This window comes from Aethalodelphis obliquidens, unplaced genomic scaffold (assembly GCF_003676395.1).
Source record: "Aethalodelphis obliquidens isolate GAN/ISIS:26980383/991018 unplaced genomic scaffold, ASM367639v1 scaffold6, whole genome shotgun sequence".
NCBI classification, from domain to species: Eukaryota; Metazoa; Chordata; class Mammalia; order Artiodactyla; family Delphinidae; genus Aethalodelphis; species Aethalodelphis obliquidens.
Window position 1 is genome coordinate 7,904,747 of NW_020837950.1, and position 27,980 is coordinate 7,932,726.

At 34.5% G+C, this 27,980-nt stretch overlaps 1 protein-coding gene across 10 annotated transcripts; it reads left to right on the top strand.

Annotated features, from left to right (window-relative positions):
- Window positions 1–27,884, top strand: GNPDA2 (glucosamine-6-phosphate deaminase 2). Of its 10 annotated transcripts, none has more exons than XR_003432132.1 (9): window positions 2–123; window positions 3,092–3,253; window positions 7,358–7,459; window positions 8,519–8,701; window positions 14,507–14,691; window positions 20,331–20,505; window positions 22,123–22,319; window positions 22,760–22,921; window positions 26,855–27,875. XR_003432132.1 is itself a non-coding variant. In XM_027103053.1 (9 exons), exons 3-8 carry the CDS (start codon window positions 3,130–3,132, stop codon window positions 22,284–22,286), a joined length of 933 nt encoding a protein of 310 aa, XP_026958854.1. In that variant the 5' UTR covers window positions 43–123; window positions 681–891; window positions 3,092–3,129; the 3' UTR covers window positions 22,287–22,319; window positions 26,855–27,875. The 10 variants fall into 10 exon arrangements, 6 of the variants coding, with proteins under 6 accessions (XP_026958857.1, XP_026958852.1, XP_026958853.1 ...); XR_003432133.1 differs by having other exon boundaries at window positions 22,760–22,916; XR_003432134.1 differs by having other exon boundaries at window positions 22,123–22,299.
- The last annotated feature ends 96 nt before the right edge of the window (window positions 27,885–27,980 follow it).

Here is a 27,980-nt window from a genome sequence, read left to right on the forward strand (position 1 = left end):
CCCCTCGGCGCCTAGATTTACATCCGGGTCCTACGCTCCTCGCGCCGGCTGGTGTTTCTCCGGGCTGACTGGCTGCTGGTTGTTTTCGCTGTTCCAGCGTCAGAAGAGCCGGTGGGTGGGCAGGTGAGTACACGGGAAGGGCCTGGAAGGGGAGTCGGGCGGGGGCCCGGCTGTTTGTTGCACCCACCGGTGGGCTCTATGCGGAGACGGGGACGCGGGGCGGTTGGGGGTCCCGGGAGCCTTCAACTTGACTAGTCGTCCTCTTCGGGACGGGGCTTTCCTGGCCCCTGCTCTTCGGCAATCTTCTCCTGACACTTGTTACAAATTCGTAATAGTCATCCTCATTTGCATTCGTTAGGGTTTAAGGAGAGACGGGCCCAGCGGCCTGGCAGGTGAGGTGAGTTTGCAGCCCTCGCCTTCCGGGCAGGGACCACAGCCTTCTCTGCTGCTTCTCGCCTCTCGTCGGGACCCTGACCTGGACCCTGCTCTGAGAGCCCCCTTCCTGGTCGGGCTTCAGGAATCTTTTGAGGTCAGGTGTAGTGTGTTTTAGGGAAAAAGCGCAGAGCAGGGATTCTGTAAGCCTAGATTCCAGATTCTAGTACAGATTCTAAAATAGCTGTGTAACCCAAGTCGTCTAGAAGTTCCCATCCAGCTTTAAAGTTCAGGTTTGTGTTTGGCAGCTCTTTGTCCAAGGGACGCACACCCAAAATGAATCAGCACCAGAGGAAGATGAGGGCAGAGGTGGTGCTGTGTCATTTTTTGAGTGCTGTCGGGTCAAGATGTCAGAGAATGGTCGACCGCAGCAGCAGTTCAGATGTGTGAGGATTGGCAAAAACTGGAAAAAGACACATTTAAAAATCTGAACACATGTGGCATTCTACTTTTCTCTGGGTGAGGTGATTCATTTGGGACTTTTAGAACTGAACTGTAGACTCGCGGAAGAGTTTAAGAAAGCAAACCGTGCCTGTGTTTGGTCTGAGAGGCTTACTTGAACCTCTGTGCAACGCAGTCGTCTTGTATGATGTTATTTTCCAAATGTATCCTGATTGTAAGAATCACCTGTGATATTTGTGCAGATTCCGTGGAACCATTGCATATCTTTTGAAACACCATGTCCAGGGAAAGGTCCGGGGAATCTTTTTAACAGGCATCCTAAGTGATTCTTCCTTATAAGGCACTTTTGGGAAGCAGGTATCTTTCAGTCAGATAGGCCCTCCACCACTTAATAGCTTTATAACTTAAGTAATAAACTTGTGAGTTGCACTTTTCTTTATCTGAAAAATGAGGATAAGTTCTTCCCCAGAGACTATTGAGTCTAAGCCCTTTGATAGTAGGATCCTTATCTTTGTCATTTTTGTGTCTACAGAGCTTAGTGCTTGGCATTTAATAGGCCCTCCCTCACAAGTGTGTTGAACTGAGAAAAGAAATAGCATGCCCCAAAACACAGAAGACACTTGGAAAGCTCGAATCCCATTCCTCCTCCTCACCTTACAGGGTTTTTTTTTTTTTTCTCTTTTTATCAGTAGTCATTTTGCTGAATATCCTTATTAGAGATAAGTATATCTCTTGATGGTTAAAACAGCCAGGAAATGTTTCTGATTCTTTGGTGTAACTTTGAAATTGTTTCTGCCATTAGATTATTAATGAATTTAAATGGAGGCCAAGTCCATCTGTTGGACTGAATTCATGACTTAACTGTAAATTATTGTCTGTAAATGATATTTATCTCTTGTTATTGTGCCATAACTCTAGATCATGGTGATCGTAAGTTTTTGTTATGCCAGAATCTAAATCATCATGTTCTTAAGGACATATTTAGATTCAGTGTTTTCATTGTAATATGACCTCCTGCTCCCACTAATGTAAAGATTTTGACTTCTGTATGTATGGTTTGTGGGTACAGAATTCAGGACTGCTGAAGCCATTTGTGAAAAGATTGGTGTGGGTAACAGATCCATTTAAGTATAATAAAACTAAGAATTAAAATCTGGGAATTATAGTTGTAGAACACATTGATTGTAAATGTTATAAATCTTGGCAGTATAAAATAATACATCTTACAGAAATCGGGGTGGGAGGAAGTGTAAGAATGTAATTTTCACACCTTTCATGGTAGTAGGTCAATCCACGTTGTCTAAAATGGAATCATATAGTTTTTAAATGATGCTGATCTCTTAATATTTGTATAATATTTTTTCTTAACCTTAGAATACTTTTAGGAACTGAAATTGCTTTTTGTGAATAATTTTTTCCCCCAGAGATCAGCAGTTTCTTTAGTTCACTTTATTTTCTTTTGCTTCTGTTTAATGCAGAAAGAATTCAATTCGTTATGCTTTTTGTTAAAAATAGCATGTCTAGTATGATCCCATTGTTAGAAATTATTTCTATACATCCTGTTTATATGTGTGCATTAGATAGATACCTGGAATGATGTATACCAAATAGTAATGAGCATTATTTCGGAGTGGCAGGATTTGGGTCGATTTTTTTTTTTTAACTTCTTTTTATCTTTCTGTATTGATTGAAATTTTTTTAAGTGCAGGTATCACTTTTATACAGAAGGGAGGTTTGGTTATTACATCATTCATAGGGAGAGTTCTGGATTTTAGTAAGTAACCCAAAAGGTGCTGAGTAATCATTACTACCATGAATTTGCAATCAATAAATGAGTGCTGCTTTGTTTGCCTTTAGATTTGTTTTATGTTGCTTTATATAGTATACCTGTAGAGATAGTGCAGTGTGATGTCTTTATGGTAAATTTGCCTTGATATAAATTTCAGCTTTGTCACTTAGTAACTGTGTGAACTCAGTCAAATTGTGTCAGTCCCTCTACTCATCTATAACTGGATGTTGTATGTACTTCAGAAGGTTGTTGTAAGAATTAATATTTGTACTTAAATGACCTAGCCCACTGCCCAGAACTCAAAGTTCGTCCAAAAGAGAACAGCCATTATTACTATTTTAAAAGTACAGATTGTATTTGTATACATGCATGTCTTTCTTAAGTACTGTCCTTTTAAAAGTCATCAATGTATTTTACTTCTGTTTGACTGTAAATTACTTAAAGTGCTCTACAATGGAATTTTCTCAGGTTTGAACTTCTTGTCCTGGAAGCTGTGCATCACCATAATGAGGCTTGTAATTCTTGATAACTATGACTTGGCTAGTGAATGGGCAGCCAAATACATCTGTAATCGCATTATTCAATTCAGACCTGGACAGGACAGATATTTTACACTGGGTTTGCCAACAGGTAATGCACCATTTTTTTCCATATTAGGTACTCAAGGTTGTGGGATTGAAGGCTTTTTCTTAGTAAAATATATTTCCTGTTTATTTCTTGTCATATCACTGATTTAACATATTAGGATATCAAGTCAAATGTATAGATACAGACATATCTGGTATCTAAGTTTCATTACTATTTGTTAAAATTCTGTCTCACCTACCACTCAAGAATTGAAAAGGAAATATAGCTCAGGTCATGGTCATGATATTTTTTGTACCTTTTTCTAGTAGTCTTTTGTTTGTATTTAGGGATGTTGCTTTCACTATTCATGCAATTTCTTGGGAGATTAGCCTTCTCATTGATCATTAAGAGGTACCTACAATATGTACTACTGCCTCTTAATTTTACCTCATATGCCTCATATTATCTTATTAGCCCTTTGCTATTTCTGTGATTATTTTCTATTTTAGAAGTATTACAGGTGAAAAATTGAAGACAGGTATGTCTTCATGACAGAATGAACATAAGCATTAATTATACACTTTATTGGATTTAGTTCTCGGTTAAGGTTTTTCTTAAAAAATAACCAAGTAGTGTCACTGATACATGGTACTTTATTTGATATTGTTGACTTACATAGGAAAGAGTATTGGACCTGGAATCAGAGCTGCTACTTTCTTGGTGACTGAAGGGCACTTATTCTACACCATAATCTTGTTTTCCTTACTTTTAAGGAAGATAAGGAAATTAATAGCTTACAGTGCTGTTTTGAAGCTCAAATAAGAGCAAGTCCCTTGTATACTGTAAACACTATGTAAATTTAAGGTTCTCTTAAGTGTGTTTTATTTAAACAGTATTTTTTCCTCTTGCTCCTCCCCCCATACATGTCAACTATAGAAAAGCTACAATCATAATTGTTTTTCACTTGCATAATTTCCATGAAAGATACTGTTAGCTCACCAAGTTGATTTTTTGTTTGTTGTTTTGCTTTTTGTTTTTCGGTCCATGGCAGTAGGTGTTGGTAAGAACGGCAAAGAGGAATTTTTTTTAATTGTGCACACCAGAAATGGGCCCCCTCAGCACCCACAGTTCTGATATGTGAGCCCCAGTGGTTGAACATGCCCTCTGTATCAGTTTGCCTTCTGTCAACCTGGGCCATGCTCAGACTAGCTGCCTTAATCACTTTGTCTTAATTATGAAGAAATAAGCAGTAATTTGAGTATGGGAGCAGAAAGGCTTCAGAGCCATAAACGCCAGCAGTGCTAAACATGTTTTTGTGTATTTTGATATACAATTCTTCTGCTTTATTTTGGATAGTATTACTGCCTAATAATACATCTGCCAAGGGTATATCTCTGGAAAACCTTTGTTAACATATTCTACTTTTCTCCTTCATTGACCAATGACAGTGTTAATCATGCCCCATCCTTACCTCCCCCCACCCCATGCTTTTGAAATTTGAACATACATTTCTGTAAACAACATGCTATGTTGTAATTACGCCCCACCAAGCACAATTCTGGGGAATATCTGTTCAGTATATATCTTTTTTTTTAAATTTTATTTATTTTTGGCTGTGTTGGGTCTTCGCTGCTGTGTGTGGGCTTTCTCTATTCGTGGCGAGCGGGGGCTACTCTTGGTTGTGGTGTGCAGGCTTATCACTGCGGTGGCTTCTGTTGTTGCAGAGCATGGGTTCTAGGCGCGCAGGCTTCAGTAGTTGTGGCTCACAGGCTCTAGAGCGCAGGCTCAGTAGTTGTGGCGCACAGGCTTAGTTGCTCCGCGGCACGTGGGATCTTCCTGGACCAGGGCTTGAACCCGTGTCCCCTATATCGGCAGGCAGATTCTTAACCACTGCACCACCAGGGAAGCCCTGTTCAGTAATATATTTATTGAAGTGATGTTGACAAACTTGATATTTAAGGGCCTGCATGCTGTGGGCCCAACCTGCCTCCCAGACTTATTCCCACTATTCCTCTACACTGAATCAGGGTAGGCAGGTTACACGGCTTGTAGTTCAAAGAAAAGACCTGAATTTGCTGGCTTTACTTTCATTCATGTTGCTAGCATACTGTATAATAAGAACTTTATGAGAATCTCTTGAATATCTGGCTTCACTGCCGTGTGTGTGATATTTGGCACATTCCTTAATTTTTTTACCCCAATTCTTCCACCTTCACAATGGGAAAGATAATGCCAATTTCCCAAACTTGTGAGATTTACATTAGCTAATGTTTGAAACACCAGCATAGCATCTAGCACATGGTAGGCATACAAGTGTCATCTCTGAACCTCCTCCCCCATCTTTTTTCTATTTTCAATTACAACTTAACCCATTCTTTGATTGTGGGAGTTTCACTTCTTCAAAGACTCAGTTGAAATGCCATCTTTCATCCTTTCTCCCACAAGCAAGACTATAGTGTTTTCTTCTTTGATTCACTATACTGCCCCAGACTTCTTATAGGTTATTTATATTTTTCCTTGTGTTATAGTTACTTTGTACTTGTCTATCCGTATTCTGTGAGTTCTTTTAGGGTAGAAACAGTCATAATCTTTGTTTTATCTGAATCATAGTAAGCACTTGCTAAATTAGTTATGTTAGTAAATGAGTATTGCAAAGCAAATATATTAAAATGAAGTTTCTTTTACCAGTTCACCGTGTACCATATCTTCCATTGATTTTTTTCTATTCAGCCACTTTGATTAAAAAGTAGAAAATGAATGTGATTTTTATCACTATTGTGACAACTTCTTTTTATATTCATATGTCCTTAAATTACGGAGGGAGTCCTATAACTATTCTCTTGACGCTGAAAGATACACACAGAAAATTTGTTATGCTTCTAGAAAAGGAGAAAGAAGAGCATACTTATCCATCTTTTATCCAGGTTTCATGTTAGTGGGCTGTAGTTCTTTGAGAATTGTAAAGTTTGACCACATAAATTTTAAATTATTAATGACAATTTAAAACAATATGTGTGCTTAACTTTAAGAAAACCTATTAGTCTTCTGTTCTGTGAACCTGTCTGTGTGATATTTAGCCACTTCTATTATTCTGTCATCTTAAATGAGAGTCAGTTTTTTTACTACTCTGGATTTTTTTTGTATTAGTTGTTTTTTTGTTTTTCTGGTGTTTTTTTTTTTTTGCCAGAGACTGCTTAGTTCTGCCATACTTCTCCCTGCCTCTTGAGTAGAAATTTTGTGTTTGGGTGTTTTATTTTGTTTTGTGATGGTGGGCGGACTAGAAACCAATACTCTGACCAGGATTGTGTGGGCCAGGTTGCTTGTTGTAAGAATGTAGTCAATCTAGTCTTCGAATTTGTAGTTAAAATGAAAAAATACAGCAGATTTAAAAAACAAAGGGAGGCCATCCTCAAGTGGCTAAATTCATTTATCTTTATTGTGTCGTTTCATGGAGCACTATCAAGCAGATCTTAATTTCATAAAACATAAAAGAATCACATTTATAAAACAATAACATTAAGAACTCAGATGAAGTATCCAAAGCCAAGATCCCATTTCCTAGAAATCATTTTACTTTATACATTTTAGCTGATATATGCTGAAAATAACACAAAATGAGAAACAGGAGCTCCAGTTAAAAACTTAAAGGATAAGCCTCCTCACTTGATCCTTGCCACTTTCTATTTTGAAAGTAGAGGCAGTGTTTAAATTCAGCTCTGGTTTCACTTTTGATTTCATTGAATGGTCAATACTTCACCTATTTATGTATCATTTATGCTGCAAATCCCTCTCTAAATAGTTTTTTCTCTAAAGGTGGGACGTTTGTTTTTCTTCTAATTCACATGTGCTCTCTAGAAGTTTCTAATCCTGGAATATACACCATTAATTCCAAATATCCAGCGACACAAGAATAATTTTCCAAGCTATAATTTCTGTTGACAGATTCCCAGCTTTATTCAGCAAATTCCAGTTTACTAAAATTTTAGGTTACCTTGTAGAGAGACTAATTCAACATATATTTGTTAACTGAATGTGTAAATTAATAATTGCCTAATAAATTAGAAATATAAAATACTATTAAGTAAGAAGAGAATAAGGTTAATATAAACTTTTTTTTAAATTAGATTTTCAAGTTATGTTAGAAAATGGAATGTTTATCTGTTTTAGGGAGTACACCTTTAGGATGTTATAAAAAACTAATAGAATATCATAAGAATGGAGACCTTTCTTTTAAATATGTGAAGACCTTTAACATGGATGAATATGTAGGTAAGCTATATTATTTGAATATATTATTTGGACATGTTATATATTTAAAAAATTAATATATTGAGAATATTAACATTATTTAAATTTGTTTTGAATGTAATATGAATATATTTCTAGAGTATAATGTATTACCTTGTAGTGGGGTTGGGAGTTTATATAAAAAAAACTATTTTTGTAATGACAGCATGACGTAGTAGAAGGACCGTGAGACTAGAAATGAGAAGATTTGCATTCGTCTTCAGCTATGCCACTTACCAGTCCTGGCTCCATCGACTTTGAGCCAATTCATTCACATTTCTCATTCTCTCTTTTTCTCTTTTTCTTTTTTTCTTAAGGCAAAGTTAAAACCAGTGTTGTTGTGGGGATAAATGAATTAATATGTATGTAAAAGTAATTAGTAAAATATTTTTTAAATATAAGGCTATTTGTAGCCTTGAAGCTTTTATAATTTATTGATTGTGACCTTGCTTAACTAGAAAGATCAGTGATATATATAAACTCTGTGTTAAAATTTAAATTTTATAGGTACACATTTTTAACAGTAGCCTGAGTCATTGTCAAAGAACTGTCGTAATTTAGTATACCTTGCATGTAAATAGGAATAACAGAGGAAGAACGTAGATCAAGATTTCAGTTGTGTGGCCATTTAATTTATGTTGAATTTAACACATAAATCAGTTTTATTGGTTAAAATTTTGTATTTGAGAAGGGGAGTATAGTGATTACATGCACATGAACTAGACTTCTGTGCTCCAGCCCCTTTGTGAGCTCTGTGACCCTGGGAAAGTTACTTTTCTGTGTTTCTGTTCATCTATAAAGTGAGATTGATAATAGTTATTTCCATAGACATTGTACACATTAATTAATACATACATGTACAGTGATTAAAATAATGCCTGGCACATAATAAGCATATATTCCGTATAAAAATGCTTTTAAATTGAATATGGTATAGAAATGTTACATATTTTAAATAGCATTTATGGCTTAATCAGAAAAGTAAACTTTAGATTTATTTCTGGAAATAGTTACATTTTTATTTATTAACTTTGTATTTAGGACTTCCCAGAAATCATCCCGAAAGCTACCATTCTTATATGTGGAATAACTTTTTTAAGCATATTGATATAGATCCTAATAATGCTCATATCCTTGATGGGAATGCTACAGACTTACAAGCAGAATGTGATGCATTTGAAAAGAAAATAAAAGAAGCTGGAGGAATTGATCTTTTTGTTGGAGGTACGTAAAACGTTTTGTCATTAATCATTTATTAATATTTGAACTAGGTGCTTTAAAAAAAAAACTTACCTTCGTGTAATGTAAAGAACATCTGTGACTGTCTGTAATACCCATTTATTCAGCTATTGATTTCTATTTTACTTTATTTTCATCAAAAAATAATCTTAATGTTGCAAGTAGGGATTGTTTAAATTATGGCTTGAGAAATAGGTCCTAATCCCTGCCTAATTACCTCTTTAGAACTGATAGTTTACCACATCTTAGAAAACGAGTGATGTTTCTTTTCCTCATTGATACTCTTATTCTTCTACTGTTTCTTTAAAACCCCAACCCAGCTTTCTTATCAAATTACGGCGTTAAATCTCTGAAAGTCTGCATGTGGAACAGGTGGATTTTAACATTTCTCTACTGATCATTCAAATTGCTTCATTTCACTAAGAAATCAGTTAAGAATGTAAAATTTTTATCATCAGCCTTTAGTTAATATGAATTAAGCTGTATAATTGTCTTAAAAAACTCTAAAGTAAATGTTTAATTAACTAAATTCCACTTGAAATTTATATATATACGTGCACACACAAACATACATATGTGTATGTATATTGTGTGTTCATGATCTACCATTGAAAGGATCTCTTCCTTTGTAATGACAATACGGTTTTCTGCTATCAGTATGGAGCATATGAATAGTACATCATCTAAACTGAAACCAAAATTGTTTTTTGCCAGATTCTTTAGTATTCAACTAAACATACTAAAGCTCTAAATTAACATTAGATATATAGAGATAGATATATCCATTAGATCCAGGTATATCTTACAATTAATTTATTAGAAGACTGCTCAAAACTATATGAATTAGATCTTCAATAGACCTGTACTAAGGTTAATTTATGGTTGAGGTGGCCAGGTATTGTAGAGGTGTTTGGTTGCCTTTGGAGAAAATTGGGTTTTATCGTCAGACAAAAATTAGCATCCTGTTTTGGCCACTTACTATCTGTAAGATCTTAGGAAATTTATTGATTTCAGTAAACTAGTTCAGTATACTAATTCAATATATTTAAGTTATTTGTAAAACAAGATTATATTAACCATTTCAGAATTGATGAGAATTAACCACATTATAACATGTATAAAATGCCTTGTGCATTGCTTGGTATGTAGTTGGTAATCCATTAAGTGTTACTCCACTCTGTCTCTGAGATGTAGTTTCTGAAGTAATTTTTCCTTAGTTCATTGAATGTCCTGCTCTTTTACTGATTTACCTCTAAGGGTATCCAGCAAGACTGAAGATTTTCTCTTTGAGGAAATTGTTATCTCTACCTAGCAGAACTAATATCAATTACTTTCTTAAATAGACAGTCTAGGATGGTTTTTTTATCTGAGCAAGAATCCAAGTTAGACTAGTTTGCTTTTCAAAATAGACAGTATCTATTTTTTAAATAAAACTTGCTAATATTACTTCACTATTCCTGGAAAACATTTGCATTCCAGTTTTGTCCGTATTGCTCAATTCTGAGATAATTACCGTTTGCGCCTACCAATATCAAGGCCAAGGCAGTAGATATTTGAAAATGTTTAAGGAGTGTGCTACCCACGCATTCTTTAGATTTTCTAAACTCTACCAAAATCAAGTAGAATTACTGTAAAATAATATACCTAAACTGTTTATCTTAGTTATATCAAGAAATATTTTCACTCATTTACCATTATACAAAAAGATATGCAACTATTAAAACTTCAGTATTAAAAATGGCTGAATGGATAACATAAATAGTATTTTTTTACTTCTTTATTTGAGGACTTATTTTTTCCTGTTAATTTATTGACCTTACATAAGGATTCTTGTGACAAATCCCTTGGGGTCTCAATGCCAGGAAGTAGAATTTACTTGGGGGAAAAAAAACTGATAAGAGCTCTTTAACTCCATTTTGTCCTTTTGCCTACTTTCCGGAAAATATTTTAGCTTAATGTAATGTTTAAGGTTTAATCTCCCTTTTCAGAGATTTATAGTAAACTTTCTTCTTTCCCCATAGCTTTAAGCCACTTCTTGTTTCTTTATAGCTAAAGTTTTTCAGTGCATTTCCTCACAATAACTCACCTTAGTTCTACCTTTGAAACTAATGGAGCATAATCATAATTATTTATGTTTATCACTGACTCTTACTACTAAAAAGAACTTTATTTTGTTTTTTAACCAATTTTTGTCTTAAACTTCCTGTAGTTCTCCCCTTGCAAAAAAATTTAACAGGATTTCCTTTCCTCTTCCATTAACACCTTCATTGTAGTCGTGGGCTAATCCAGGGTCTGACAGTTTATATTTATTATCGAAGGGACATATAATTGTGTATAGGGAACGGAGGGTTGGCTTATTACATTTTCTTTGAACTTTCCCCTGTTTGGGATACCCTATTATTGGATCTGTCTCATGAAAGAATCTCATTTGATTCTTCACCTTTGTTGATCTAGGTTGTTATCATTGGATATTCAAGATGAGGCTTGGTATCTGGGTCTTACCACTTACCCTTCTTTTGTTCCAGGGTTTGGTTAATAAAAACACTAAGAACTGAGCCAAATGGGATCAAAATATCAGCTTTATTAAAGGTAAAGTTGGATTAGAGATTGCAGGTTGGGCTTGAGGCCAGAATGGGGTTTCCTACTCCTCCCCTCTGAATTTGGAAATAGTAAGACCAGAGAAGAGCTCCAGAGTATTAATCCACCATTGCTCACTCCTGGGAAATGGAGCAAGAGTTCCCTTCCCTCTATAGAAAGGAGAAAGGAGGAAATACATACTCAGAAGTTCTTCATCTGATGACAGAATTGTTGGGAGAAAGAATAAGGTGTATCATGCAATTCCTGATCCATACCCAGCAATAAAGTACACAAACATGGAAATCTATAAATAGACTCTAAAAGCATTATTAACTTTAAAATTATCTTAAGATAATTTGTGTTTAAAAGGTAAAAATAAGACACTGGGGAAATTTTTAACCCTTTACTTTGGTTACACGATTAGATTCTTTGATTTGCAAGTAAATGTAGTCTACTAATGAGACTAAAAGTGAATTTATTGGAATAATTCTGGGGTAACTCACAGAACTGACATCAGAGTTGGAAAAAACAAGTCTTTAAAAGAACAAGAACCAGGAGCCTCAGATGAACTGAAGCAGGGACTCACCTGATCCTCTCCTGCAGTGCTGTCATCAAATGCCTCAGCTCTAGATGCCTTCTTTCTTTCTGTGTTCCTGGTCAAGTTTCAGATTTATAGAGAGAAATTCTGATTGTTTCAGCTTGGCCTAAGTACTTGTCCTTAGATCACAACAGTTCTGCCTAAACAATATGAGATATAGGGTGTTATGATTGGTCTAGCCCCTGTTGTGAGGGGAGCAGAGCAGGGTAGAAGGGGGCAAAAACTGTACTGAACATTCTGAACAATACCAACCATCCATTCATTTATTCAACCATTATTTATTGAGGGCCTCCTGTGTGTCATGTGTTCTAAATAGTAAGGATACAGTTATGAAGAAGAGAAAGTCTACTCTCATGAAGTTTACTTTCTAGCCCATAGAACTATAGACACAGGAAAGACACACAATCCAGACTCAGAGGTTTTAGAGATGTTTCATAAAGGTGTTGATTATCTCGGGCTTCCCTGGGGCGCAGTGGTTAAGAATCCACCTGCCAATGCAGGGGACATGGGTTCGAGCCCTGGTCCAGGAAGATGCCACAGAGCAAGTAAGCCCGTGTGCCACAACTACTGAGCCTGTGCTCTGGAACCTGCATGCCACAGCTACTGAGCCCGCGCACCACAACTACTGAAGCCCTCACACCTAGAGCCTGTGCTCAGCAACAAGAGAAGCCACCGCAGTGAGAAGCCTGCGCACCGCAATGAAGAGAGCCCCCGCTCGCCGCAACTAGAGAAAGCCCGTGCACAGCAATGAAGACCCAACACAGCCAAAAATAAAATAAATTAAAAAAAAAAAAAGGTGTTGATATCTTAGTCTACACTTAAAGACTGAATAAGAATTAACCATGGTGTTTAGAGTTCATGATTATTTTTAAGAAAATTTTATAAGGCTTTGTAAAACATTCTGAACATTTTAAAAATATAATTTTATTTCAGGAAAAGCTCAATTTTTGATAGTTACTGATAGTAAGGGAATGTATTGACGCTTCTCCATCATGAACCATTCCTGATAATTTCAGCTTTGTACACTTGTGTGACCCAAATCAACGGTGAGACCACTAATACTGATCTTTGAGGACCTTCTATTTTTTTCTGGAACTCTTTTATTTTCCTGGTTCCATCCTTTCCTCCATAGAGACATATAAATAAAAATATTTAGGTAGATGTATACTTAAGAGGAAAAGCAGAACAGTTTTACAAATCTAGAGAGAGATGCGTATCTGTGATTTAAAATAGACAAGCATATATATACTTAATAGTGGAAACAAACCATACATATTAACCACATATAGGTCTGGCTTTACGTACTAGATTAAAAATTAATCCTATATTGTTAAAAATTCCTAGATTATTGTGCTTTGGTAGTTCATATTTGCTTCCTAAGGTTTTCAGTTCTTCCTTCTTCATTCAAAACCAGGTTACTCTTTGTCATATTTTACTTTGTTGTAGCCTGGGAAAAAGTTGTTAGAATTGTGTGTTAAGAGCCAATAAGATACACCTATATATCATTAAATATGCAGAATATAAGTATAACCAGTATTTTGACCCAGAGAACTTGTGGGGTTATTTTTTTTGATTGAAGTTGCCAGAAATCTGACTAGCAAGTAGGGTCCATGTATATAAAACTTGATTTACTTAAGCCATAGAAAGATTCTTGATTTTATGAAAAGATTTACCTCCAATTTCCTTCAAATAAGAAATGTCATATTCTTATCTATATTTTAGAGGCAGTCCTAGAATATTTCAGCTGGCAGTAGATCTCCTTAAAGCAGAGTTTTCAAATTGTGGTTGTCACATATTATTAGGGCATGAAATCAATATGGTCAGTCACATCCACCATTTCCCTTTGTACGTTTTGTTAATGAAACAAAATGTAATAAAAAATAGCTTGAATGGCTCCTCGTAAGGGTATTATTTCATGCAATTCTTGTTTTAATTGTTTATATGTGTACTAGATTGCAGTGTCAAATGTATTTCTTGCAGTAGGTTGCAGTCAAAGTTTGAAGAAAACTACTGCCTTAGATAATATCTTGTCCAATCTAAACATTTTTATAAGTGAGGAAACTATACTACAGGGAGGTCCAGTAGTTAACTGCCCCATCTAGACTAGAACCAAGCAAGTTAAAGTGTGAATATAAAGACCACTGGGTTAGGAATCAGAAGATTTAGATTTGAGTTTTGTCTTAGTATTTACTAAATTATTTACCTTGAACAAATCATATATTATCCTTTAGCATCAAAGTTTCCTTTTGAGCTTAAAAAAAGGGGGAGATGAGGTAAATAGATATGGTTAATCTGACTATGTCAAAGATTGTTAAATATATGTGTTGTTGAGAGGATGCATGTGAAATTGCTTTATAAAGTATTATTATAAAGTGATACTTAATTTTGCTGTTAGAATCATGCTAGCTCAATGCTAAGCATATGGAAAACATTGAAATACTTGTTGAATCAAATACAGGAACAAATCTTTTACTGCAGCATTAGAAATTCAGCTATCAAATAAAACAAGGTAAGCGTGTTTATGACTATTTCTTTGGTCTTTAAATCATGTTGAACTTTGAGAAACCTTATTTACTTATGTATATATGTGTGTGTATATGTATTTCTTTTGAAAGGAATTGGTCCAGATGGTCATATTGCTTTCAATGAGCCAGGATCCAGTTTAGTATCAAGGACAAGAGTAAAGACTCTAGCAATGGACACCATTTTGGCAAATGCTAAATATTTTGATGGAGATTTATCAAAAGTGCCAACTATGGCTCTAACAGTTGGTGTGGGGACAGTGATGGATGCTAGAGAAGTAAGAATTAAATGTTCTTTGATGTTTTTCCTTTGATGTCTATAGACTTTGGAGAAATTGTGGTGTCAAATAAGTGCTATTTTGGGTTAATCCTATTTGCAGTATAAATTGTTGTCTGGCTTTCAGTAATTTCTTTTAGGCTCATTGCCATGTTTAGAATTCAAGTAAATTAAGTCTTTGGAGCTGGAAACTAAAAATTAGGCACCATCTCTTTTGGGGTACTGCTTTACTTGCCTCTTCTTGTTTCACAGTTTGAGGTCCTAAAATCACACTGATCATATAGTCTTGTGAAAGGACTGTTGCAACAAAGATGCAGTCATAATTAACATTAAACTGCTTTTGGAGGCTTAGGATAATTTAGTGTAATGTGATTCTTGACTGTAGGAGGATAGCTCAGTTGGTTTCCAGTGGAAAAAGAACCCCTTTAGGGCTGGATCTGTTCTAAATTTGGTATGTTTAAGAAGGCAAGAGTTCTGAACAGTAGACTCAAATTTTTTAGTTTTTAATTGGGCTGTCATTTCCTGCCCTGAGAATAACAGACCAAATTATAGTCAGATCATGATTATAAGTGGTTAAATTATATGGAAACCCAAAACTCCATTCCCTTCTGGCAGCAGGATTGGACAGGTTCAGAGGAAAGAGTACAGACAAGGTATGGTGAATGAGTAACTGATCTTAATGTAAATATATCTAGACTTGAATGCACAAATAGAACTGTCATTCAAAATGGAGTTTTACATCTAACGATAATTGGTTTATGAAAAAAGACCTTTTAAAGACTGAAATTTCATAGTAAATTGAAAAAAAATAGAGCAATCTTAGTTCTAAAATATGAAAGTTATGCAAAACGATTTCTTACATATAACAAAATTAAAGTTACAGTGCAACTCTTATGCTAATTCTTAGAATTAACAGTATTCAAACATTGATTTTGTTTCTTGTTTGACTTTTCCAACAAAATTATATGATGCTATTCACCTCACAGTATTCATTCCCAGCATGACTGTAAAGAAAATTATGGCAAAACTTTTATTATTTAGTAGTTTTCCCAAGGACTTTAGTGCTTTATTATAGTTGATTTACAATACTGTGTTAGTTTCCAGTGTGCAGCAGAGTGATTCAGTTATATATATATTTTTTCAGATTATTTTTCATTATAGGTTATTACAAGATATTGAATAGTTCCCTGTGCTATATAGTAAATCCCTGTTACTTATCTGTTTTACATATAGTAATTTGTATCTTTTAGTCCTGTACTCCTAACTTACCCCCTTTCCCGTTGGTAGCCATTAGTTTGTTTTCTATGTCTGTGAGTTTTTTTCTGTTTTATATAGATTAACTTGTATTGTTTTTTAGACTCCACATATAAGTGATAGCAAGCATATAGTATTGTTTTTTTCTGTATCACTTCACTTAGTGTGATATTCTTTAGGTCCGTCCATGTTGCTGCAAATGGCAGTATGTCAGTCTTTTTTATGGCTGAGTAATATTCCATTGTGTGTGTGTGTACACCACATCTTCTTAAACCAGTACTCTGTTGATGGACACTTGGGTTGTTTCCATTGTCTTGGCTATTGTCTTGCTAGATTTTTCATAGCATTCTTTTGAAACAAGTATCACATGATTATACTTAATGACTTTATCTTCAATTTTAATGGGCTTCATGTGTACACATTTTCATCTGCCAGTGGTTTTAACTGTGATGTGAGCTGTTCTTCAGTGTCATTTTCAATAACTGCAAATACATTTAAAATTTAAATCCACGTGTGGGACAGATGTCACTGTTGAGTGGAAAGTAGGTTTGAATGGGAGACAAATCTTTAAGTGGTCAGTGCATCAATAAGTATCTTCACACTTTGGCAACTCAGATAATGAGGCCCTTCTGTACAGACCCTGGAAGTGACAACCCAGAAGTTATTACAGGTTTCTTAAGACTTGGGAATTGTCCACTAGGTAATGAACCACACAAGTCACTGCCCTCAGTTTTCACTCCTTCCTTGCTTTGAGGCCTTACATTGATGTTAATTAATTGTGAAATGTTCTACTTCTCTAGCCCTTGCTTAGCTAAAATGGCACCCGTTTTCAGCTTTCAGAGTTCCATTTTCTGACCATAATTCTTATAATCAAAATTACTTTCTTTTATTCTTTTACCACAGTTTTTGTTTATAGCACTTTTTGCAGTTTATAATTGTTTCTGTATGTTTCGTTGTTTAATACCCTTCCTCATTAGTTTATAATCTCCAAGTGTTTATGAGTCATGTATATCTAGCACAGTACACTGCCTGTCACATAATAGGTATTCAGTAACTGTTGAGAATAGTTTGAATGATAGTTTTGCCTATAATTCATTTTGGACAAAGTTGGTTCTATCCACAGCTTGGCTGTCTACCTGAACCACCAGATCTGATTTTTATTGACTTCCGGCTGTTTGATGAAAGCCACATTTACCCTCAAAGGATTAAAATTTGTTTTTACTGAGATATATTTAAAGATAATGCTTTATATTTTAAAGGTAATTCCAAAAGAAAAGACACAAATTGTTTTTAATTACTGTAGCATCTTTAGAATTGCTTATTATATATAATTATAATAATTTGAATGTTTATTCTTGCGATGACATAAGGAAAAACCAGTAAAACTTAAAAATCTTCTTTTGATTTTGTTGACTTACTGAATGTCACAGAAGTCACCAGTGACAAGTTCTTAGTTGTTAAGACCATCATCTTTGCTACAGGTCTTATCCTACTGGGCTTCTTTTCATCATTTATTCCTATGGACTATTTCTTCCATCATAAACCTCTACCATTACTCTTCTTTCTTTCTGACCATTCTTTCTCAGTATGCTTCCCTGGCTCTTCTTCCTCCATCTGCCTTTTGAATGTTGTTGTTACCTAGGGGGTCATCTCCTAGCACTGCGTATTCACTATGCATACTTCTGGGCAGTGACCTTTTTTGTGTGGTGTTTTTTTTTTTTTTAATTAACACATCAATAGCAGTCACACTTTGGAACCCTGTTCTTGGTAGATTTAGTACTATTCTAAAAAGGTCAACTACGCTCAATACAGTGATAACTACCAGTACATATCTTTAGCCAGTTCTTTTTCTGAAGCTGCAGATTTCATATTTCCAATTGACTCCTTATACTTAAACTGTTCAAAATTTAAATTCATCTTTCTACCAAAATTGTCTCCCTCCCTTGATGAACAGCAACATCCTCCATGAAAATTATCTGAACTTGAAACGTGTGTCATTCTCAGCTTCTTCACATCTATATCAGTCACCACATTCCACCATTTAACTTAGAGATAAATAAGGATCCAGCCCTCCATCGAACAGAGATAAATCCATCAGATAAATCCATCGGAGCTGCCTTACTTCTGGTCTATATCAGTTTTTTAAGGATTATTGCAAACGTATCCTAAATCATGGCTATCTCCATTCTTTCCCTTTCCTGTTCTCTATTACAGCCTGAGTTTTTTTTTTCCCCAAAAACATAGTTATTACTCATGCATGTAATGAAGAGTCTCTGATTCCTTGCTGCTTCATCACAAGATGATATCTAGCCTCTTTGGCATAAAATGCTCTGTATTATCAAAATTCAGTTTTCAGCCATCTCATTTCCCTATGCTCAGCCTTACCAAATTTCTAGCTTTTTATTGACCACCCCATAACTGTCTGAAGTGCCCCCTTTTCTTTTCTGCTTATCCTTAAAATTTGGTTTCAGATAGGGCTACTCTTAAGCTTTTTCACAATACAAGAAATACTCTCCTTGAGAATAGTGGAGCAGATAGAGTAGAAATAATCACGTATTATCAACGTCAAATTATATTCCAAGAGGGATTTTCTTCAATTTCTGATTTTCCAGATATTTCTTCTTAATTCTCAAAGGTTATATATGTCTTATTGTAGTTGTTAAGGATATGGATGCTGGAATCAGACCTCTTGTTTATATAGTAGCCTTACCAAGACCTTGGGCAAGTTACAGAATATCTGTGCCTCATTCCTTATCTGTGAAATATGAGTAAGAATAGTATTTATCTCACGCTGTTGATGTGGGTAGTTAAATGAGATAATAATTCACGAAAAGTGCTTAAGTTCGGTGTTTAACTCTGAAACCACCAAATCACATTTTAAAACTCCTGAAAATAATTAAACTTCAGAAAATATCCATCATGCAGCAATCACTACATATTCTCATTTAATGTAGTGTGTGTTAAAATAGTTTTAAAAAGCCTTTTCAAGTGCTAGTATAAGGACTTCTGCCAGATTGCATACTAATCACTTAAGGGACCCTGATTCTTGGGTCCTAATCCCAAAGATTCTGAATTAGAAGACAGGATGGAGCAAAGAACTTGAATATTTTGTTTTTTTTTTTCAAACTCCTCTGTAACACGTATTAGTCTTAAGAAAAAAATATTAATTTCCAGTGAGGAAAACTAATAGACCCATTAATCAGTGCTGTGCTTACCTTAAGCATTGCTAATTTTTAAAAAATGCTTTTAATTATAGGTGAAGGCATATTAATTCTTCACTGAGCCTAGATCTCTATACTTATTGAACAAGAAGTATCAATAAAAACAGTAAGAATTCATACATATCTTATTTCATTCATGGGCTTTGATATTAATCAAATATAGCTTCAAAATGAAAAGTAATGAATCTTGATAAAAGAAATACAGTAATATCTGGTTCATTAATCTTTAATTTCCTCCCTGTTTTAGAAGGTCTGGTTATAAAATGTGAAATACAGAATTTTTACATTGTTACAGATATTTTAGAATTACAACCACTTTAACATTCATTTTTTTAAAAATAATCAGAAAAAAACATGTTTAAAGATTTATTACATTACATAAACTGTTTAACTTGTAAAAACAGGATTGATTTACTGCTAAAAATGTTAAAGAAAAGATTCATTCAGACACCTGTATACACTCACTCACATTTGCATACATTCTTTGACTTATCTCATAGGCTATCAGGGATCTGGGACAAAGACCTTGGATTTTCTGTACCTAAGGATGGTCTCAGTTATGTGTGTTTAAAGGACAGTTCCTGCATTAAGTAGATTCTGAACCCTTCTTTAAATCTAGTTTTGTTCCAAAACAGCTTTAGATAGCACCCGTTCAGTGAAACAATCTTTAGGCTCATTTCTCTAGATTACTTTTAAAATATCTTATTTCAGAGTCTTTTGCTTTTCCAAAGTAATATCTATTGCTTATCTGGGCTAGAGCAATTTGATATATCATTTCTGGTTATATAAATTCTTTGTTGATCTGTAACTCTGCTTTTGCAAAACATCCCTTTTGTTTCTTTTTCTTCATTCTCCCAGGTCTCTTCTTGTACATCAGTATTTAATGTGTTAATTATCATAGGCATTATGGTATATTCAATAATACTCCATTACAAGACACTATTTTACTTTGTTCAGCCAGAAGTAGAGATACACTTTGTGCTTGCCTGTTACCTTAAAGAGCAGAAATAAATACCTTGAACTATGAAGAAATATGGAGCTGTTTATTTTTATTTTAACCCTTAGAAAAATATTGGTGCTAAATTCTTTGTTTAAAAAAAATAGAGCTTCTTAGTCATTTGGAACATGTTTTAAGAATTGACAGGTAATGTCCACGATTTTTCAGGTAATGATCCTCATAACAGGTGCACACAAGGCATTTGCTCTCTACAAAGCAATAGAAGAAGGAGTCAATCACATGTGGACTGTTTCAGCCTTCCAGCAACATCCCCGAACTATTTTTGTATGTGATGAAGATGCTACTTTAGAATTAAGAGTTAAAACTGTGAAATACTTTAAAGGTGAGCACTGAAATTTCAAAAGCAGACTGGGAGAATATTCCATTGTAGATGACAATTAAAACTTAGTATGACTGGGGAGTTACATTCTGCATTGTGGCCTATTGAAAACTGGCACTGTGCTAAGGATTAGAAATGTCTCACTTCAGATAATACTAGCTTTCAAAGTAATTTCCTAATATTTTTTCTTGAAGAAAACCTCTTCAATCTATATTTCCAGTAAACAAGATGTTTCTTGAAATCCAAAATTAAATATTTTACTTTCATATTGAATGTACAAGATTAAATAGCCCCAAAGGAAATGTATATATGTCCTTTCTAATTTTTTCGTTGTTTACCTGTCCCACCCTAACCTCTCAGCTATGTTTAGAATGAAATCAGGGGATAAGATGGGTTGCCCACTATCTCATTTAATCTTCACAATAAATTTTGCTAAATGTCAAACAGTATGGAATAAACTGCAAGTAAGCAGAGTTTGCCCAGACTTCTGCATATTTAGCTTCCTTTTGCTTCTTCCTACAGTCTAGTTCAGTAATTTTTAAACTTTACCATACCATATATATATATATATATATATATATAACCATATAAACTTGCTGTGATAGGTGTTTAAGAGATTTTCAAGGACAATTTTGAATACACTCAGTTTAGAAGCCATTCCCTGCTTGAGTCAACTCCACATATAAATACACACACATAAACAAGCTGTATAAATAGGTACTTTTTACAAAGCACCTGTATTTATATAGCTGATATGAAAATATTATGTAATTAGTCATATGTATAGTTCAGTAATTCACAAAGTATGTAATAAGTGTACTACTGATACTATATGAATGAAAATACGTTTTAAATCTCTTTAATAAAAGGTTTCCTTAGTGTTAAGCACTTAGATTACTTCCAGTCATTTATATTTTTATCAGTTAAATTACCAGTTTTTTACCAAGTCACAAATATACCAAATTAAACTGAAAATTGTTAGCTTGTTAGTAATTTGACAGATAAAAGCAGGGAATAGCTCAGTTATGGGTTGTGAATAAGAGCTCTTAGATGGAGTTTTACCCATCTATTTCCATGTAGTCCAGGTTTCATCACAAATATTAGATTCCTTGAAAAAGTTAATAGAAGGAATCTTCATTATCCACATATTTTTTTGTGTGTGTGTGGTATGCGAGCCTCTCACTGTTGTGGCCTCTCCCGTTGCGGAGCACAGGCTCCGGACACGCAGGCCCAGTGGCCATGGCTCACGGGCCTAGCTGCTCTGCGGCATGTGGGATCTTCCCGGACCGGGGCACGAACCCGTGTTCCCTGCATCGGCAGGCAGACTCTCAACCACTGTGCCACCAGGGAAACCCTATCCACATATTTTAATAACAGTTTTGAGGAGATTCATTTAACATTGCCATTTTCTAGCACCAGTAATCCCCAGATAAACCCCTATACTTGTCTGATTTTTGTCAGTTTAGTTTTTATCAGAAAATTTTTACATTTTAGTGAAGTAAACATTTAATAATAGCCAATAGTTATATGACCAGGTGCTATTCTAAGCATATTATACTTGCTGATTTACTTAAATCTCACAATTATATGACATGGGTACTCTTATAATCCCATTTATAGGTGAATTAACAGGCTTAGTACGGATGTTAAAGTCACTTAGAAATTATTTTCCATTGGAGCTTTATATATTTCTGAAGAGATTCAGGACATCAGCCTCTGTCAGGATGCCTCCTTCAATATGGAGAAAAATGGATTTGCAGTATTGTTCTGGGCTATATATATAGACCTCATCTTACAGTAAGATATTTTGATATTAGGTAAAATGACTTCATAAATTTATACGTTATAAATGTAGTTTTATGTATCTGTCATATCCTTATTATTATATCACTGCAAGATATACTGAAGGAAATGAATCCCTTAGTTATAATCTGTAATTCTTCAAATACCATTCACATCACTATTTCTTCTGCCATCCCTTTAAAAGTGTCAAGAGGAATCTTAAAGGGTTCTAATTATTTAGCTCTTGAAGTCTAGGTTAACTACATCTAAAACAATAAAAATCATTAGCATATGGAAGTTTACTTCAGTATATATCTTTTGAAAGATATAAGTAAATCACAGGAAAACATTTTAATTTGTTTTATTCTAGTTTTTTGTTTTTAAAAAAATAAAACCTATGTTTTATGTCCTGAGATAATATATTTTCAAGACATCATCATCATGGTGAACATTCTTTTTGTTTTATCCTTTTTAGGCCTTACTCCAATAGCTCCAATAGCTTGATAGAGGCTGAATGAATTCAGATTGAACCAAACTATAAAATCTATTATATTTAACTTTTCTTCTTCAAGCAACATCAGAAAGTCTATGCATTTTTATCAATACTCATTAGAATTTACTTCTGTTTATGAGTTAAGTAAGCAGTTATTTATTTTTATCACATTCTTGTGTAGAACGTTGTCAGTTTTTACCTTTAGTCATAGCAAACTCTTGATTTATTATTCAGAAAGCAAGTACTAAAATTTCCAAAATTATTTTTAGTTTGGAACTAGCTTTATGTTATGTACAAGTTACAGCCAGTGTTTAGTTTTTAAAAAACTTTACAGGAGTTGTATTTTTAATGTTTATCCTGATGTTTTAAGTTGTGTGTTTTTAAGCTCTAATGTATTCTTTCCATGATCAAAGCTTTAAGTGAATGATAGATGAATTATATCAAGTAGAATGATCCTCAAAGAGCTGATACTCTGGAAGAGGTATATCTTCTAAACCACATGGCTGAGATTACCATTGTCTTTGTTTGTCCCCTCTCTTGGGTCTCTCCAATCTCCATTTTGCTGCTTTTTACATACTGGTGGTTAAACTTTTCAGTTAAATATTATTTTAAATAAGATTGGTTCTATTTAGAGCTAATTATTTGGTAAATATTTTTCATTAGCAGATACCTTTTACAGTATTAAAAAATTACCCTTTAATGTTTATTTTTGGTAAATGTAAACTATATTTTCCAGTTAATGTCATCAGCCAAGAAACATGGGTTACAGTGCCTTCAAGTACATTGTCTCATGTGTTGTTATACCCGAAAGAAGTACAAGTATCCCTGCCTGAAAGTAGTTGGCATTCTTCATAAAACTGGCTCACTAAGTGATTCGAGAAAATAAAATGTAGCTCCATGACGGTAGGGACTTCAGTTTTGGTTCATTGCAATAGATGAGCATCTCAAAGGGTACCTACCTAGTACACTGGAGACACTTGGTAAATTCTAGGTAGTTGGGCAGGTAGATGGATGACACATGAAGTTGATACCATTTCAGTTTAAGTGCTAAATTATGTAAATCACTGTGAAGTCCAAGGGATGTTAAGGGAGAGATTTTTATAGTTACATAGTAGTTGATGAAAACTTGAATGGAGCTGATGGGACTGAGAGCTGTAGAAGATGGTAACACTTAGATTTGAAGAGAATGCCATAATAGCACAGGTGTAAGGATGAGCTAACACAGTTGCAGAAAAAGTTCCTCTTAATAGAGAACAAAGGATACCGATAAAATGGGGCTACCTTATACTTTAAAAACAAAATTAAGAGTGAAAAGGCAAATGAGGGCTTGCATATCAGTGGCCTTTCAAAAGGGTATTGGGGGGGAGGGGTTATTAGCCCTGAGAAAAATATTCGTATGTATTAACATTTTTTGAGCAAAGAACAAATGCCAATAAACCAGTGTGCTTCAAATCCAGCCTCGGAGATAGTTTGCATAAAACAGTCTAATGAATGAAGTATTTGTTGGTTTGTCCACATACTCATGGATTTTTATCACAGGCTTTTTGTCTGCACTGGTAAGCACGGAAGGGAGGGTTATGTAACTTTATGGAACTGTCACTATAGAAACATTCAAGTATCAGAGATTACATTATCTCAGACATATATACCAAACATCATTATAAGACTTTTATGCACTATGTTGAGTACATTGCTTTCTTTTTTAAATTTTTGAGCTGAGGTTACTCCATTTTATAAGTAAGCCCAGATGGATAAATGGCTGCCATATACCTGAGGTGGAGGCAGAACCGATCAAGTGCCTTTATGCTTAGTTTGGTACTTTTTATACATAATTCTTTCATTTCCTGGGTTAGCTGTGCTCCTTGTTTTGCTTTCTTCAAACTCTTCCCATTACTTATTTTAACCTTTTGACCCTTCTGTCCCTCCAGCTGCATGGAAGGCTTAACTTCAGTTCCTCCACAGTCCTACCTCCAAGATTTTAAATTTATCCTAATCGTTAAGCATCCTTTCCTTTCATGTCTAGCCGTTCTGCCAGTGCCCTTGATACTTTTCTGTCTTCAGGACCTTGAACTACAGAATCTTGGTCTCTGCTCCCTCCTTTTTTCCTGCCTCCTTTTTAACTATATTCTAGATTCATTTTAAATTTAAAAAAAGCTTCCAGAGACCATCTCACTGAATCTTCACAGATTTTTTAAAGTAAATGTTTCTTGAGCTCCCAACATGTATCATGACCTTTATAGACCCAGGACTTAGAGCAGTAAATTTAAGGTCCTGGACCTCAGATTCTAGTTGGAGACATGGTAGGAAAAACATTTTCTAAGAGTGAAAATTGCTCTAAAGAAAGTGAAACAGTAATTCATTATAAGGTGACATTTGGGCTGAGACCCAAAAAGCCAAAAGGAGATAATCATGCTTTGCTCAGGGAGAAGAGCACTCCAGGCTGAATGAGACAGCAAATATAAGGACCCTGTACTATAACCAAGCTTAGCCTTTCTGAGGTAATGGCAACAAAGCCAGGGTTGAGTGTAACACAAAAGGGGGAGAGTGGGGAGGACATGAGATCAGAAGGATAAATGAATCTAAATAATATACATATATATAATATAATATAATATATATAATATAATACAATCTAAATTATATTCTAAGTGACAAGAGCAATTGGAGAATTTTAAGTTGGGAAATGGTATAATCTAGCTTCTGTTTTTAGAAAAATTGGACAATGGGAAGTGATGAAAGTAGGGTGCTGAGTTGGTAATCAGATTAGAGATGAAAGTGGCTTCGACTAAGGGCAGTGCTGTGGAGATGAAGAAATGTAGCTAATTTGGGATATATCAATATTTTGAAAGTAGTGCCCACCAGTCTTGCTGCTGAATTTAAAAAGGAAAGAGAAAAAAATCAACAGTGAATTTCAGTTGTCTGGCTTTAGCAGCTCATCAGAGGGTAACACCATATACAGTATTTTTAAAGAAATGGTTTAGAAGGGGAAAATGGGTCTGGATGTTGTTAACAAGTTTGAGGTGCTGATTAGACACTGAAGTGAGCTGTTGAGTTAATTAGCATTCTCTCTTTCAATTTCACGAGTGAATATTTCTCTCTCCTTTTAAGACTGTTCCACTCCTGGTTTTTCTTCTACTACACGTATACTTAAGTGTTCTCTGCATGTCCCTTTGCTTATCTCTTAAAAGTGGGTCTTCACAGTTTGGATTTTAGAGTGCTTTTGCAGCCTTTCTGACAAAGTACACCTTCTTACTAACAAGTACCCTGTCTCCTCGATCCAGTAATCCCATTTCCTAAGAAAACCACATTATGAGTCCCTTTCCCCAGCCTCCATGTTCTTAACAACCTGGTAAATTTAACTGATTTCTTTAACCTGCACAATATAAAATCTTTAGTTCATTAATTGGGACAGTTTATTTCCCTAAATACGATACATGTGCATTAAGACATGAATAACTGGAATATATCTCCCAAGAAGCTTTAATAAAATTAAGGACAGTTTACAAGCATACCAATTATAAGATGAAATTTAAATTTACTTGGAAATTGATATTTAGGTTATCTTATTGTTTTAGTAAACCTGTGTGGCTTGTAATCAACCCCTATTGTAAATACACATGTCAAAATAGTAGAAAATAATTTGCCAGATGAATGGATAGGGTAATATATTAGAGAACTGATGTAACAACAGTTCTGAGCCCTTTGTTGGAGTCTGTTAGATTAACTGGCAGAGGGTCAAACTCAACAGACTTTTAGATGTAATTAGTATTCAAATTTGTTATTTTGTCATACTGAAGGAAGTTCTAAAGACAAGAACTGCCCCTACTTCTGGTTACTCACAAAGAACCTGTACCCATTCCAGATCCGTGGTTTCATAAATAACTAAATTGATATATGCTAGGTAGTTAAAACTAAACATTCTGAAGCATTTCTATTTGCATTTTTCCAATAAATTTAACTATTTTGTACTAGATGGGAGCCAGTATACTTGTATTTTAATATTAAATCTTTTGTTTTCTAAATAAGATATAGTTCAAAATAAGAAATACAACTAGAACTGTGCTTTTTTTCTTTAAGGTTTAATGCATGTGCACAATAAACTTGTGGATCCACTATACAGTATGAAAGAAGCAAATTGAAGGAGACTGGATCAAAATTCTGCTTGAATGAACAGAACACTTTTATACATAGATGAATTTTCAGCTATGCAATATGATAAAACTTGGGGAATCTTTGAATATTGTCATTTTTGAAGTCTAATATCTATATGTTAAACATTCCATATTTACAACGTGTCCATTTTATACTAGGGTTTAGACGTAATTGGCTCTCACAATTGATCAGCTAGTTGTTATAGAAGCCACAGTCACTCTATAACATAGCACAGAAATGCAATGTCTGCCTGTTTACAAATTTAAGTCATTTTAAAGGTGACAATTCTGTACATAAAGTACCATGTATATGACTCCAGTGGCATTATTAGATTTTAATTTTTTAATCACAGGAAGACACTCCAAGCCTTTCAGGTATCAAACCACTATCATTGCAAGCCTTTACTTCCGGAATGCTATCTTTATAATATTCTCTCTGCACAAGCTTTCTGCACGTGGTTGCCTTAGTCATCTTCCTGCAGTAGCATCTGGACATCAAAAGTCCTGCTATATATTGTTGGTACAGAAAATTTGAAGAGACTGCAGTGCCTAAAAGTACAGTTTACGTCCTTTTGGAAAGTATGTATAAGTGCATGTTTTTTGTGCACCACCTTCTGTAGCACTTTTTTAAACAGATGTGCTCTTATTTTTAGTTAACGACTTGGGTTCACGCACTTAAGTATTTTAGCAATTAGGAGCTTTATACCTAGCAACACACTTAAGGAAATTATTTTTTTTGAAGAAAATTTTCTGATTATCATTAAACTTCATAAATGGTTAGCTTTATTCCTTACATATATATAATGTCTAAAAGGATCATATGATGAAGTATAATATAAAGTTACTGTAAACTATTTTAGATTGCCATAACAACTTGCGTTATTAAATTGCAAATAAAAGTATATTGTTTTCTATCTTTAACTCAAATAAAGCTTATAATAAACAAATGTAAGTTATCTAAATTTTATTTCCAACAGTGAAATTGAACACATACATCTGAAAGATTCTAACAATTAACAGTAGCTATGAGCTTGCGTTTACTTTTTATTTGT

Coding starts and splice junctions, on each gene's coding strand:
- GNPDA2 (XM_027103051.1), top strand. CDS start 3,130: ATGAGGCTTGTAATTCTTGATAACTATGACTTGGCTAGTGAATGGGCA. Junction 3,254..7,357: donor TACACTGGGTTTGCCAACAG/GTAATGCACCAT, acceptor TATCTGTTTTAG/GGAGTACACCTTTAGGATGT. Junction 14,692..20,330: donor CAGTGATGGATGCTAGAGAA/GTAAGAATTAAA, acceptor ACGATTTTTCAG/GTAATGATCCTCATAACAGG.